Source organism: Hemitrygon akajei, chromosome 12 (assembly GCF_048418815.1).
Source record: "Hemitrygon akajei chromosome 12, sHemAka1.3, whole genome shotgun sequence".
NCBI classification, from domain to species: domain Eukaryota; kingdom Metazoa; phylum Chordata; class Chondrichthyes; order Myliobatiformes; family Dasyatidae; genus Hemitrygon; species Hemitrygon akajei.
In genome coordinates, this window is record NC_133135.1 from 44689649 (window position 1) to 44704863 (window position 15215).

Consider the following 15215-nt stretch of genomic DNA (forward strand, 5'->3'; position numbering starts at 1 on the left):
ACTTGCCTGCATTTGTCCATATACTTCTAAAACTTCCCTATTCACAATTTAGAGCAAATGCCTTTTAAAATGTAATCGTAACCTACTCTACCATTTCCTCGGGCAGCTTGTAACATTTACCTCGCATCCACTGTGTTCTTTAGTTCTTCCCCTTTTCACCTTCAATCTTTGCCCTCAAGTTTGCCCTAGGAAAAAGATGGACTGGATGGAACTGCTAACCTTACCTAAAGAAGGAACTAGTAAAATGGACAGCTGTGTGCTCAGCTGCAGTTGTGAACAGGAAAAGAATGACAGAAAAGTGACAATAGTAGTTAGATACAACTTGAAACTTGGCTTTATACACCAGAAAGGACTGCTGACCAAAGGGAATGAGAGAAGGTCGCCAATCTAAAGGTTGAAGCCACCATGCAGGACTGAAGTATTGATGCTGTGGGTCCACCACTTTCAGATCATATTTTCCCCAACTGGAACGTATACCACCATTGCCTTATCATTGGTGGATGAAAACCTGAACATTTTCTGAACACTTTCCAGTTAGTAGTCTACCTCTACATTTCAGGACAAGCAGAAAAAGAGGTCTTGCAGCAATCTATTTTTCTCAAGAACATATTTAAACAAACTTGAACATGTAGGCAGAATAATTGAGCCACAAAATTCTACATTTCTACAGCAATAAAATAAACTGCTGGAAGGACTCAGCAGGTCAAGCAGCATCTGTGGAAACAAAATTGGATGTGTTGATTTCTGAGTTGGAACTCTGCATTTCTGCAGCTTGATAGCGAATAGTGCCTTTGAACTCCTGGCATGATTAGCTCTGCATCAAGATGAGAACTGTACAAAAATAACCAGAATGGGTGGAAATGGAGGCCAGCCTAGTGCTGCAGTGACAAAATGTACACATCAGTTTAGTACACGATTCCACATATGGCTGAACTCAACCATGCAATGAAAGGAGAATGATCTCTGCTTTCACAAACAATCAAGTTAAAATTTCTACATAACAAGATCAAAACCAGATCCTGTCAGCATTCAAGAGCAGCTTTTTACCTTCTGAAATGTACAGATGCAAGACAACATTTGTGAACCCTTCGCATTAACTGGCTTTCTAGATTAATTACTCATAAAATGTGGTCTGATCTTCTTTCTAAGTCACAATATTAGACAAATACAACCTGCCTAAAGTAATAACACATGAACAATTGTACTACAGATCCAACGTATAATCCTCTGTAACTTCCGCCACCTCCTACGTGATCCCACCACCAGCCACATCTTCCCCTCCCCCCCACTCTCGGCTTTCCGCAAGGATCGCTCCCTACTCGACTCCCTTGTCCATTTATCCCCCCCATCCCTCCCCACCGATCTCCCTCCAGGCACTCATCCCTGCAAACGGAAGAAGTGCTACACCTGCCCCCACACTTCTTCCCTCACCACCATCTCAGGCACCAGACAGTCCTTTCAGGTGAGGCACCACTTCACCTGCAAGTCAACTGGGGTGATATACCGTATCCGGTGCTCCCGATGTGGCCATTTATACATTGGGGAGACCCGCCGCAGACTGAGAGACAGTTCCGCCGAACACAGGCACTCAGTCCTCCAGCAGTGGCGGGATCTCCCTGTGGCCACACACTTCAATTCCACAGACCACTCCCACTCCGACATGTCTGTCCATGGCCTCCTCTACCGTCAAGATGAGGCCACACGCAGGTCGATGGAGCAATACCTTATATCCCACCTAGGTAGCCTCCTGCCTGCCGGCATGAACATCCAACTCACAGACCTCCGTTGATATCCCTGCCCCCCCTTACCCCCATCCCTATCTATTATTTTAGTCTGGTTCTCTTTCTCTCTCTTTTTTCCCCCCTCACTATAATCTCCCCCCAACCCTACCTTTCTTTCTCTTTTATTTCCCATAATTCTCCACCTTCCCCCTAGCCCATTTCCCTCCAGCCTATCACTTCCCAGCTCTCTACTTCATCCCTCCTCCCACTTCTTATCCCCTCTCCACCATCCCATGTTACTTCACTCCTGATGAAGGGTTTTGGCCCGAAACGTCGTCACTACCTCCTCCCATAGATGCTGTCTGGCCTGCTGAGTTCTGCCAGCATTTTGTGTTTTTATGTACTTTTCATGTCTTTACTGAACACATTATTTAATCATTCACAGTCTCTAAGTTCAAAAAAGTATGTGAACCTCTGGGGTGATGCTTCCTACAAAAGCTATTTGGAGCCAGGTGTTCCAATCAATGAGATAAGATTGGAGGTGTGGGTTGTAGAAGTGTCCTACCCTATTAAAAAAGACACATAAAGTTAGGTTACTGACAGAGCCTGCTCATCTCAAGAAAGATCTGTTTATGTGCATCATGCCTTGATCAAAACAACTTTCAGAAGACCTGAGAATTGTAGAGATGCGTAAAGCTGGAGAAGGCTACAAAAACACTTCTAAAACCCTGAGTGTTCATCATTTCACAGTAAGAGAAATTGTCTACAAATGGCGGAAATTCAGTACTGTTGCTACTCTCCTTAGGAGTGGGCATCCCTCAAAGATCACACCAAGAGCATAATGTGCAATGCTGAAGGTGGTGAAAAAGAAGCCAAGTTAACAGCAAAAGACTTGCAGAAATCTGTAGAAGTGGGAGTTTTTGTTCATGTGTCCACTAAAAGAAAAACACTGAGTAAGAATGGTGTTCATGGAAGGACACCACAGAAGAAGCCACTTCTCTCTGAAACAAATATTGCTTCAAGTCTCAAATTTGCAAAAGATCACCTGGATGTTCGACAATGCTTCTGTGGACACAGGAAACAAAAGTTTAAAAGGAGAGCTTCGCAGGCATTCAGTGTAATTTCCAAACAGCAACCGGAGCAGCATACAGTGAGGAGGTTTTTCACAGGTCGGTATGAGTAGCAGAGAGCTAAGTGGAGCAGCCATTGTTGGGAGTGGGAGTATCAGGCTTCAGCTCAGAACTGGCACTGGCTGTGGCTAAGTTTCTGTTAAGTTTCCCTTTTTACTCACTGTGTCAGGGGTACTAGTGTAGTTTAAATGGTCATTATGTGTTCTTCCTGCCAGATGACCCCAAGTCTCCCAGAGAACGACATCTGCGTGAAGTGCATCCAGCTGCAGCTCCTTGAAGACTGTGTTAGGGATCTGGGCCAGCAGTTGGATAACCTTTGGCTTGTACAGGAGATCATCAATCAGAGTTACAGGGAAGTAGTCATACCCAAGTTGCAGGAGGCAGGTAGCTAGGTGACTGTCAGAAGAGGAAATTGGAAGGCAAACAGGCAGTTAGCGCAGAGCAACCCAGTGGTCATTCCCCTCAATAATGAGTATACTGATATGGAAGATGAGCTCCCATGGGATTGCCACAGAGACCAGGTTACTGGTACTGAGCACGAGTATGTGGTGCAGAAGGAAAACAGGGAGAAGAGGGGAGTGATAGTGATAGGGGACTCAATAGTCAGATGAACAGACAGGAGATTCTGTGAATGTCAACAGGACACCCAGATGGTCTGCTGCCTTTCAGGTGCCAGGGTCAGGGGTATCTCAGATTGCATCCACAGTATTTTGGAGAGGGAGGCAGAGCAGCCGGATATCTTGGTACACATTGGTACCAAAGATAGGAAGGAAAAGCAATGAAGTCCTGAAGAGAGAATTTAGAGAGCTAGGCAGAAAGCTGAGAAGCAGGACCTCCAGGGTAGTAATCTCTGGATTGTTGTATGTGGCATGCACCAGTGAGGGTAGAGACAGGATGATTTGGCAGATAAATGTGTGGCTGAAAAGCTGGTCAGGGGACAGGGCTTCAGGTTCTTGGATCATTGGTACTCCTCTGGGGGAGGTATGACCTGTTCAAAAGTGACAGGTTGCACCTGAACTCGAGGGGGACCAATATTCTCGTGGGCAGGTTTGTTAAGAGCTAATGGGGAGGGCTTAAACTAATTTGGCATGAGATTGGGAAGCAGGGTGAAGGGACTCAGGATAGGGTGGATGGTAGAAAAAAAAAGCAAATATAGTGTGCAGTCAGACTGTCACGAAGGGCAGCCGGATGATAGGACAAAATTGCAGCTACAGGGTGAGCATCGGTCCATTAGGGATGGAGTATCAAAAAGGGTAGCAAATACATTACTCAAAGTGTTATATCTTAATACATGGAGTATAAGAATTAAGGTGGATGATCTTCTTGTACTTTTACACATTGTCAGGTATAATGTTGTAGCCATCACTAAATCGTGGCTGAAGGATAGTTGTAGTTTGGAGCTGAATGTACAAGGTTACAAATTTGTTACGGAGGGACAGGATGCTGGTACAGAATGGCATCAAATCATTAGAAAGATGAGACATGGGACTGGAAGATGTTGAATCCTTGTAGGTTGAGTTAAGAAACTGCAAGGGTAAAAGGACTCTGATGTCAGTTACATACAGGCCTCCCAACAGTAGATGGGTTATGGACCACAGGTTACAACAGGAAATAGAAAAGGCATGTCAAAAGGGCAATGTTATGATAATCATGGCAGATTATAACACGCAGGTAGATTGGGAAAATCAGGTTGGTAATGGATCCCAACTAAGAGAATTTGTTGAATGACCATGAGTTGACTTTTTAGAGCAGTTTGTCACTGAGCCTACTAGGGGATCAGCTATACTGGTTTGGGTGTTATGTAATGAACCGGAGATGATTGCTAGCTCAGGAGGCAGTGATCACAATTTGAAATTTGATAGGGAGAAAGTAAAGCCTGATGCAACAGTATTTCAGTGGAATAAAGAAAATTATAGCGGTATGAGAGAGGGGTTGGCCAAAGTAAATTTGAAGGAGATGCTGTTTGGGATGACAGCAGAGCTGTAATGGCTTGAGTTTTAGGGAAAATGAGGAAGGTGCAGGATAGAGATATTCCAAAAACAAAGAAGTACTCAAATTGCAAATTTGTACACCTGTGGCCTACAAGAGAAGCCAAAGCCAATGTAAAAGCAAAAGAGAGTGCGTACAACAAAGCAAAAATTAGCAGTAAGATAGAGGATTGGAAAGCTTTTAAAAACATACAGAAAGCAACTAAAAAAATAACTAGAATGGAAAAGATGAAATATGAAAGCAAGCTCACAAACAGTATCAAGCTGGATAGAAAAAGCTTTTTCAAGTACACAAAAAATAAAAGAGATGAGAGTGGATATAGAACTGCTAGAAAATGAGGCCGGGGAAATAATTATGGGGGTGGGGGGGGCAAAGAGGTGGCAGATGAATTAAATTAGTATTTTGCTCAGTCTTCACTGTGGAAGACACTAGCAGTGTGCCAGGTGTTGAAGGGTGTGAGGAAAGAAGTGAGTTCTGTTACATAGAACCATAGAACATTACAGCACAGAATCAGGCCTTTTGGCCCTTCTTGGCTGTGCCAAACCATTTTTCTGCCTAGTCCCACTGACCTGCACCTGGACCATATCCCTTCATACACCTCTTATCCATGTACATGTCTTCTTAAATGTTAAAAGTGAGCCTGCATTTACCATTTCATCTGGCAGCTCATTCCACACTCCCACCACTCACTATGTGAAGAAACCCCCCCTCCCTAATGTTCCCTTTAAACTTTTCCCCCTTCACCCTTAACCCATGTCCTCTGTTTTTTTTCGCCCCTAGCCTCAGTGGAAAAAGCCTGCTTGCATTCACTCTATCTATACCCATCATAATTTTATATACCACTATCAAATCTCCCCTCATTTTTCTACACTCCAGGGAATAAAGTCCTAACCTATTCAACCTTTCTCTGTAACTCAGTTTCTCAAGTCCCTACAAGGGAGAAGGTGCTCAAACAGCTGAATGATCTAAAGGTACACAAGTCACCCAGATCAGATGAACTACACCCTTGGGTTCTGAAAGTGATAGTGATAGAGACTGTGGAAGTAATAGCAATGATCTTCCAAGAATCACTGGACTCTGGCATCGTTCCACAGGCCAGGAAAATTGCAAATTTCACTCCACTTGTTGGGACCGCTTCTTTTTATGCTGTATATCAATGTTTCAGGTAATGGAATAGATGGCTTTGTTGCCAAGTTTGCAGATGATAGAAGGATTGGTGGAGGGCCGGTAGTTGAGGAAATAGGAAGGCTGTAGAAAGACTTAGCCAGATTAGGAGACTGGGCAACTAAGTGGTAAATGAAATACAATGTAGGAAATTGCATAATCATGCATTTTGGTGGAAGAAATACATGTGCAGACTATTTTCTAAACTGGGAGAAAATCCAAAATTCTGAGATGCAACGGGTCTTGGGAGTACTTGTGCAAAACCACCCTAAAGGTTAACTTGCAGGTTGAGTCAGTGGGGAGGAAGGCAAATGCAATGTTAACATTCATTTCAAGAGGTCTAGAATACAAGGGCAGGGATGTGATACTGCGACTTTACAAGGCACCAGTGACACCTCACCTGAGTACTGTGAACAGTTTTGGGCTCCTCATCTAAGAAAAGATGTGCTGGCATTGGAGAGGGTTCAGAGGAGATCCACAAGGATGATTCAGAGAATGAAAGTATTATCATATGCAGAACGTTTGATGGCTCTGGGCCTGTACTCACTGGAATTTAGAAGGGTGAGCAGGAGATCTCATTTAAACCTTTCAAATGTTGAAAGGCCTGGACAGAGTAGATGTGGAAAGGATGTTTTTCATGGTGGGTGAGCCTAGGACAAGAGGGCATAGCCTCAGGACAGAGGGGCGTCCATTTAAAACAGAGTTGTGGAGAAATTCCTTTAGCCAGAGGGTGGTGAATTTGTGGAATTTGTTAGAGGCTGTAGAGGCCAGGTCATTGGGTGTATTCAAGGTGCAGATTGATAGGTTCTTGACTGACCAAGGCATCAAAGGTTATGGGGAGAAAGCCGAGGAGTGGGGCTGAGGAACCAAAGGGAAAAAAAAGGATCAGTAATGATTGAATTTCGGAGCAGACTTGATGGGCCAAATGGCCTAATTCTGCTCCTATGTCTTATGGTACAAATGTTGAACGTTTTGCAGAAATGCACACTGCTACGCTTGGAGGAAGAAAGGGCACTGCACACCAACACCAAAACCTCAACCTAACTGTGAAGCATGGTGGAAGGAGCATCATTGTTTGGGGCTGCTTTGCTGCCTCAGGGCCTGGACAGCTTGCAATTATTGAGGAAACAATATATTTAAAATTGTATCAAGACATTTTAGAAGAGAATGACAGGGTAGTGGTCAGTCACCTTAAACTTATTAGAAGTTGGATGACGCAACAAGTTAATGATACAAGAATAAATGAACAACAGAATGGTTTAAAAAGAAGAAAGTTTGTGATTTGGAATGGCCAAGTCAGAGGCCAGACCCTAACCCAATTGAAAAGTTGTGGCATGACCTGAAGAGGGCTGCTCATGCAAGGTATCCCAGAAATATTGATGAACTGAAACAGGTTTGTATGGAATAATGTTCTAAAATTCTTCCTCGTCATTGTGCAAGTCTGATCAACAGCTACAGGAAACGTTTGGTGGAGGTTATTGCTGCTAAAGGAGATTCTATCAGTTACTAAACACAAGGGTTCAAATACTTTCTTTCCAGCCCAGACAGTGAATGATTAAATAATGTGTTCAATAAAGACATGAAATGTGCAATTGTTTGTGTGTGATTAGTTTAGGAAGATTGTGTTTGTCTATTATTGTGACTTCGATGAAGATCAGACCACATTTCATGAGTAATTAATGCAGAAAACCAGGTAATTGCAAAGGGTTCACAAACTTTTTCTTGCAGCTGTACATCTGGTGGAAGGAATTGGCAGTTCAAATGAACAAGATGCTATTTAATAAGAACAAAAATAGAAAATGCAGCTATTTACATTAAAGAAATTAGAAGCGCAACTTCACTGACTGGATAGTGCATCTTGGAAACATCTCCACATAATTTTTAATCACTTCAATCTATGAAGGAAATTAGCATGTATAATGATGCATGAGAAGACAACCTCCTTCACATAGTTTGACAATTTAATGAAATAGAAGAAACCTCAACACCAATGTCATTCAGATAAATGAGTTTAAAATTTACAGAATTCACGTATTGATTATTCTAGCTTTGTCCGCAGAAATATATCATGGAATTCATATTCAAATCTAGGCACAATTGTATGCTGTCAATTACAAATTAATTAAAAAAAAGAAATTAAGTTTGAATTATACAACATGAAAGACAGAGCAAAGCAAGTCACGTAACATAAAGAGATTACTTATCAAACAAGGGAATTAAACAATTTTAAATTACTTATTATACTTAGAATGACATAAGAAATTATCCTATCTGTTCCATCCCAATTGCCAGAAAAGCAGTAACATTAGCTCCATCCCCCTTTCCTTATTTCCCTGCATCCTATGTGCATCATAGTCATCTACTCTCATTAATTTGCCTTTATCCAATGCTAACTTAGCTGTCACCAACATGACTATGGGATTTAAATGGGACCTAGAGCATGCAGAGGAAATTAATCTTGTAGACGCCAGCATGAACTAAACAACTTATAATTTTCTTTATATAAACAAAACCCATAAGATTACAAATCATATATAGTTTGATGTTATCTTGCTGAACAAAATAATTCTGAAAGTAGGTGGTAATCATGCAAAAAAAATGACCCATTGCTGAACAAATACTAGTTGCCCAGATCTTCATAATGAAGATTTGACGATAATATAGTAGCGCTGTTCTACTAAATTATTGAAAACTATTTCACAAATAGTTTGATGCAGTCAACCAGATGTAAGAAAGCTAAGTACAAAAGTTAGTTAATGGTGTTGGCTGCCATCTTACCTTGGCAATCTGCAGCAACACTATACAGTGTTTAATAGATTCAACCATGTTCTGCAAAAATAAAAAAATGCACCATCGGCAATGATCAAAAGTATTTTTCACAGTTTAATCCAACATTTAACTGTACTTAAGCTAACTGTGATTAGCCAATAAGTCAATAAGAAAATCACAGAGAAACTTACATTTGTTACTTCCTTGAGATTTTCAATTTTCTGGAAAATATATAGCAAACAAGTTCCCTTAAAATTTCCCAATAACAAAACATTAAGGTAAAATGGTTTAAATAATCTCAAATACAAAAAAATGAACAAGCAATAAGCTTCAAGTATTAAATGCAAAGCGAAGAGTAGTCAAAACTGAATTTTTCACTGCTTGTTATACGAAATAACTCAAGACATCAGTAACACAACAGTACTTCTCTATCAGGAAAACCAAGGAAAAGGACATAAGCAATAGCTTTAGAACATAATCTATCAATGGTTCAGCAATGAAACCCTATAAGTAGCTTGAGTGGCTTCTGTTATGTAGATCACACAATTCTACAAATTTTATCAACAGTCCATGACAGTAGCCCTGCACAAAGTTTAAATTAGAGGGTGATTTATAACTGCTCACCTTGGCCCAAATTTTTTTATCCCAAGTACAACACATACAGAATTGAAGGGGTATGTGCTTTTGTAAGCTCATAAATATCACTGTTATTGATCTGCAATGATCCAGGCATAAACAATATGCAACTTACTATTTGAGTATTGCATACATCAATGTGCTCTTTATAAACCACAGCTCAGCATTCAATACCATAATTCCATCAAAACTAACCAATAAGCTTCTAGATCTTGGTCTCAGTACTTCCGTGTGCAATTGGATCCTCGATTTCCTCACTTGTAAAACTAATGTCAGTTTGGATTGGCAACAATATCTCCTCCAGGATCTCCATGAGCACAGATGCACCACAAAACTGTATGCTTAGCCCCCTGCTCTAGTAGCTTCACACTTATGACTGTATGGCTAAGCAAAGCTCCATTGCAACATTCATATTTGCTGTTGACATTACTGTCGTATGCAGAAGCAAAGGTGGTGACTAATCAATATACAAGAGGGAGACTGAAAATCTGGCTGAGTGGTGAAATAACAAAAACCTCTTACTCAATATCAACAAGACCAAGAAGCTGATAACTGACTTCAGGAGAAGAACACATGAGCCAATCCTCACTGGAGGATCAGAAACGGAGAGGGTCAGCAATTTTCAATTCCTCAGTGTTATTTCGGTGGATCTATCCTGGGTCCAGCACGCAAGTGAAATTATGAAGAAAGCACAGCAGCAGATATGGCCCACAGATTCATGGGTAAAGCCCTCCAGACCATTTAGCACATTTACACAAAGCGCTATCGTAGGAAAGCAGCAACATCATCAGGGAACTCCACGACACAGGACATGGTCTCTTCTTGCTGCTACTATCAAGAACGTGGTACAGGAACCTCAGGACTCACACAACCAAGTTCAGGAACAGTTATTACCCTTCAACCATCAGGCTCTTGAACTAAAGGGGATAACTTCATTCATCTTCACTTGCCCCATAATTGAGATATTCCCACAACCTATGGACTCATCTCCAAGGACCCTTTATATCATGTTCTTGATATTTATTGTTTATTTATTATTACTACTTTCTTTCTTTTTGTATTTGCACAGTTTGCTATCTTTTGCACACTGCTGGAATGCCCAAGTTGGTGCGGTCTCTATTATGGTTTTATTGAGTATGCCCACAAGAAAATGAATTTCAGGGTTGTATATGGTGTCCTTTGATAATAAATTTACTTTGAAATCAGAATCAGATTTATCACCGGCATGTGATGAGAAATTTGTTATCTTAGCAGTGGCAGTTCAATGCAATACATAATCTAGCAGAGAAAAAAAAGTAAATAATAATAAATAAGTAAATCAATTACAGTATACATATATTGATTAGATTAAAAACGTGCAAAAATGAGAAATACTGTTATATTAAAAAAGTGAGGTAGTGTCCAAGGGTTCAATGTTCATTTAGGAATCGGATGACAGAGGGGAAGAAGCTGTTCCTGAATCGCTGAGTGTGTGCCTTCACCTCCTACCTGATGGTAACAGTGAGAAAAGGGCATGCCCTGGGTGCTGGGGGTCCTTAGTAATGGACGTTGCCTTTCGAAGACACCAATCCCTGAAGATGAGGCTAGTACCCAAGATGGAGCTGACTAGATTTACAAACTTTTGCAGCTTCTTTCAGTCCTGTGCAGTAGCGCCCCCCCCCCCAATAACAGACAGTGACGCAGCCTGTCAGAATGCTCCCCACGGTACATCCACAGAAGTTTTTGAGTGTATTTGTTACCATGCCAAATCTCCTCAAACTCCCAATAGCTGCTGCCTTGCTTTCTTTATAACTGCATTGATATGTTGGGTCCAGGGTAGATCCTCGGAGATCTTAACACCCAGGAACTTGAAACTGCTCACTCCCTCCACTTCTGATCCCTCTATGAAGATTGGTATGTGTTCCTTCATCTTACCCTTCCTGAAGTCCACAATTAGCTCTTTCTTCTTACTGACATTGAGTGCCAGGTTGTTGCTGTGGCACCATTCCACTAGTTGGCAGATCTCACTCTTGTACGCCCTCTCATCACCACCTGAGATTCTACCAACAATACCGGTAGTTGTATCGTCAGCAAGTTTATAGATGGTATTTAAGCTATGCCTAGCCACACAGTCATGTGTATATAGAGACTAGAGCAGTGGGCTAAACACACACCACTTGAGGTGCGCCAGTGTTGATTGTCAGCGAGGAGGATATGCTATCACCAATCTGCACAGATTGTGGTCTTCCGGTTAGGAAGTCGAGGATCCAATTGCAGAGGGAGGTACAGAGGCCCAGGTTCTGCAACTTCTCAATCAAGAGTGTGGGAATGATAGTATTAAATGCTGAGCTATAATCGATGAACAGCATCCTGACGTAGGTGTTTGTGTTGTCCAGGTGGTCTAAAGCCGTGTGAAGAGCCATTGAGATTGCATCTGTCGTTGACCTATTGTGGCGATAGGCAAATTGCAAATGGTCCAGGTCCTTGCTGAGGCAGGAGTTCCGTCTAGTCACGACCAACCTCTCAAAGGATTTCACCACTGCTGATATGAGAGCTACTGGGCGATAGTCCTTTGGGCAGCTCACATTATTCTTCTTAGGCACTAGTATAATTGTTGCCTTTTTGAAGCATGTGGGAACTTCCGCCCGTAGCAGTAAGAGGTTGAAAATTTGAATATTAATCTTTTTTAACACGTAGCCAAAGACAATTACAGGAGGACAGATGACCGTCTTAAGTACGAAGGGAGAAGGAGGAAGAGAAAGGCCTTCATAAAAGGAAATTCCATATATCGGAGTCGAGGATTTTGTTAGTACAGCTGCCAAAGGTGAAACACAATAGGAGCAAGAAGACATGTGGTCCTTCACACCTGCTCTACCATTCAACAAGGTGATGGCTTTAGTTCCATTTTCCTAGCAGGTTCCATAACCCTTGACGCCCCTATAGATTAAATATCTGTCTTCATTGGTCTTGAAGATAATGAATAATTCAGCCACTAGGGTTCTATAGGAGTGAAAATTCTCAAGATTTATGAACCTCAGTGGAAAGAAAATTCTGCACACATATTTCTGATACTGTGCTCCACTATTATAGATCCCCCCACAAGGAAAAATAACCTCTCAGTTTTTCAAAAAGCGACAAACTGCTGATGCTGAGAAACAGAAAATGCTTGAATTTCAAGTAGGCCATATCTCTTGAGAAAGAAACAGGTAACTTTGAATTGGTGACTTTCTTTAGATCAAGGAAAAGTTAGAAGGAAAATATGCTTTTGGTTACAGAGAATGAGCAGTTGTTGAGAGAAGAAAAGAAATTTTGAAAAAGAACCAAATGAAGCAAATAATGATTGTGCTGGCTTGATAAGAGGGTGAGGATTGTTCTGTTTAATTGTAGGTAATCTATCTGCAGTATACACTGATGAAAGAACATTAGAAATCAAAACAGGATCAAGCCATCCAGCCCGATACCTGCTTCACCATATAGTAAGCTCATATCTAATCTCTTAGCCCAGAAAAACTTTCCTACTCACCCTATATCCTTTTTATATCCATGACCGTTATTGATCTTTCTCATCAAACCTAACTCTTCAAGATTCAAGACTGTTTAATGTCATTTCCAGTACACAAGTGAAAGGAGAATGAAATAATTGTTATTCTGGATGCAATGTAGCATATAATAAAAAGCAAACTAAGATAATGAACACAATAATAAAAAAGATACGATCAACATAAATACATAAGATAGTGTTAGCCAGAAAAACTACAATCAGTGAACAGCAATGGAGGTGGCCATTTTTGCTGTCAGTTTGTGACTGATCGACTGATTTTTGCTCTGGGATAACTTAATCAGAGCAATTGAGTGTGGACACAAGGAGTTTCTGCTAATGATCTGCTAAACCTGAGATCATTCTAAGATAAGAAACTATTCATTGTGCATAATGGCAGGTTTGCAGAAGTAATCTCTTCATCTGGGCCCAGTCCCTGGGTAACCTGATTTGACTGGTTTAATCCAGAGTTGAACAGAACAAAAGAAGTCACCCAAGGCACGAAGCTGAAGGCGAAGGCCGTAAAATAATACTGCGTGTAGCCCTGGGCTACACCCAATGAAAATCTGACACAGATCCTTTTGATTATTTTGAGCCAATGACATTGAAAGTCATAGATTGATTTGATAAGGAAAAGTATAAAAATAGACAATTTGGGAGCTCAGGCAGCAACAACTCTCCAGAGACCAACGAATGCAGATTGGGAGGATCTCACATCGGGCATAAGGAGATTACCTCAGGACCACGAGGAACACCTGGCCAGTGCAGATGCTTTTTTCTTTTCTCTTCTTTGACTGCTCATGGAGAGTCAGGGAAACTTAGCTGATGTAAAACACAGGTTGTAAAAATTCACATACATGTGAACTGAGCCAATAAAGGTACTTGACAGTAAAAACAGATTCTATCTCTCCCTGACTGATCATTATTGGTGAGAAAAATGAACAGTCAATGTTTTGGGCCCAGACTCTTCATCAGGACTAGAAGGAAGTTTAAAAAAAAACAGAGAAGGAGAAGTCTGAAAGAGGAGAGTGGACCATGGGAGAAACAGAAGGAAGAGGCGCACCAGAGGGGGATGATAGGCAGATGATGATAAGAGAAAGGGTAAAATCAGAGCCAGAATAGGGAAGGGAAAAGGAGAGAAGGGGGAAAGAGGGAGAAGTTACCAGAAGCATCAATGTTCATACTGTCAGGTTGGAGGATACCAAGTGATGCCAGAATTGGAATACAAGAATCTTAGAAGGCTAAGAAGGTTCTAGAGTGATATTTTAGAACAATGCTTTACCAGAACTGGCAGTGTAAGTAAATAGGTATAGGAGTAATGGTTGAATGAATTCACTGCAGAGAGCAGAACTCCAGATGAATTCAAGCTTACACTGAGTGGAAAAATGACTTACAGAAGAGCAAAAATTCACAAAAACAGAAACAGAGTTAAGGGCCTGAATAGCTCATAAGTTGAGACATGATTGGTGTTAATAAAATCAAAAATAATTGAACATTTCAAAAAAAAAACCTCAAGCAGTCATCAATTAATTACAACTGCTGCTATTGTGATATGAAAGTAAAATTATTGCAGAAAATCCAAAACAAACATTGGAGTAGTTTAAGAAAACTTCTAACATACCTAATTTCTACATACCCACATAGAGAATATGCTTCAGAACTCCTACCAGAAAAGATTTCTTTTTAATAAAAGGTGTTTCACCACAGTCAATGAATGCTAATTTATATGTACTATTTACAGTGACAATCTTCAAGCTGTCAGATGCAGAAACAGAATGTTTAATTTAAAACACTGCTTTTTATTTCAGTGTTTTATAGCACACCTGCAATGAAGAGGGTTTATATGTGCTCTATAGATTCTGTCATAAACCTTGATAAGTTTTGGAAAGCATATTTGCATAAGGATTTGGTGAACAACACTAAAGATCAGTCAGATCCCTTAGGTGTGCTGGAGCTGCTGATCTCAAATGAAACAACTTTATGAGAACTGCAGTAGGATAAAGTATAGAAAGCACTTTGTATCTTTGGAAACAATAATTCACAAGTTAGTCAAATAATGACAGAAAAGGAAAGGCAACAATGGCCGAACAATTAAGGTTATATTTAATACTCTTTTTATTACGAGGTTGAATTTGCTTTTACATTCATCACATTGCTCAAATATTTAACCTTCAGAAATTTTTTTTAAAATTGTGCGAGGGAGGGGGTTAGGGGTTTGGAGTTTGACGTTTTTGTTGCTGTTTTTCCTGTGGGCAATCTGTTAAGCTTTTTGTGTATGAGAGAGGGAGT

General features: G+C 40.8%; 1 protein-coding gene across 7 annotated transcripts in view; it reads right to left on the minus strand.

Annotated features, from left to right (window-relative positions):
- osbpl9 (oxysterol binding protein-like 9) overlaps window positions 1-15215 on the minus strand; it is a 185267-nt gene that overhangs the window by 46146 nt on the left and 123906 nt on the right. For 3 of the 7 annotated variants that reach the window (XM_073063022.1, XM_073063020.1, XM_073063026.1), the window contains 2 exons: window positions 8965-8994; window positions 8783-8833 (listed from right to left, as the gene is read on the minus strand). In XM_073063022.1, the coding sequence (XP_072919123.1) occupies window positions 8783-8833; window positions 8965-8994 (81 nt within the window). The remainder of the gene's footprint in view (window positions 1-8782; window positions 8834-8964; window positions 8995-15215) is intronic. The other 4 variants (XM_073063024.1, XM_073063021.1, XM_073063025.1 and 1 more) reach the window with 2 other exon arrangements.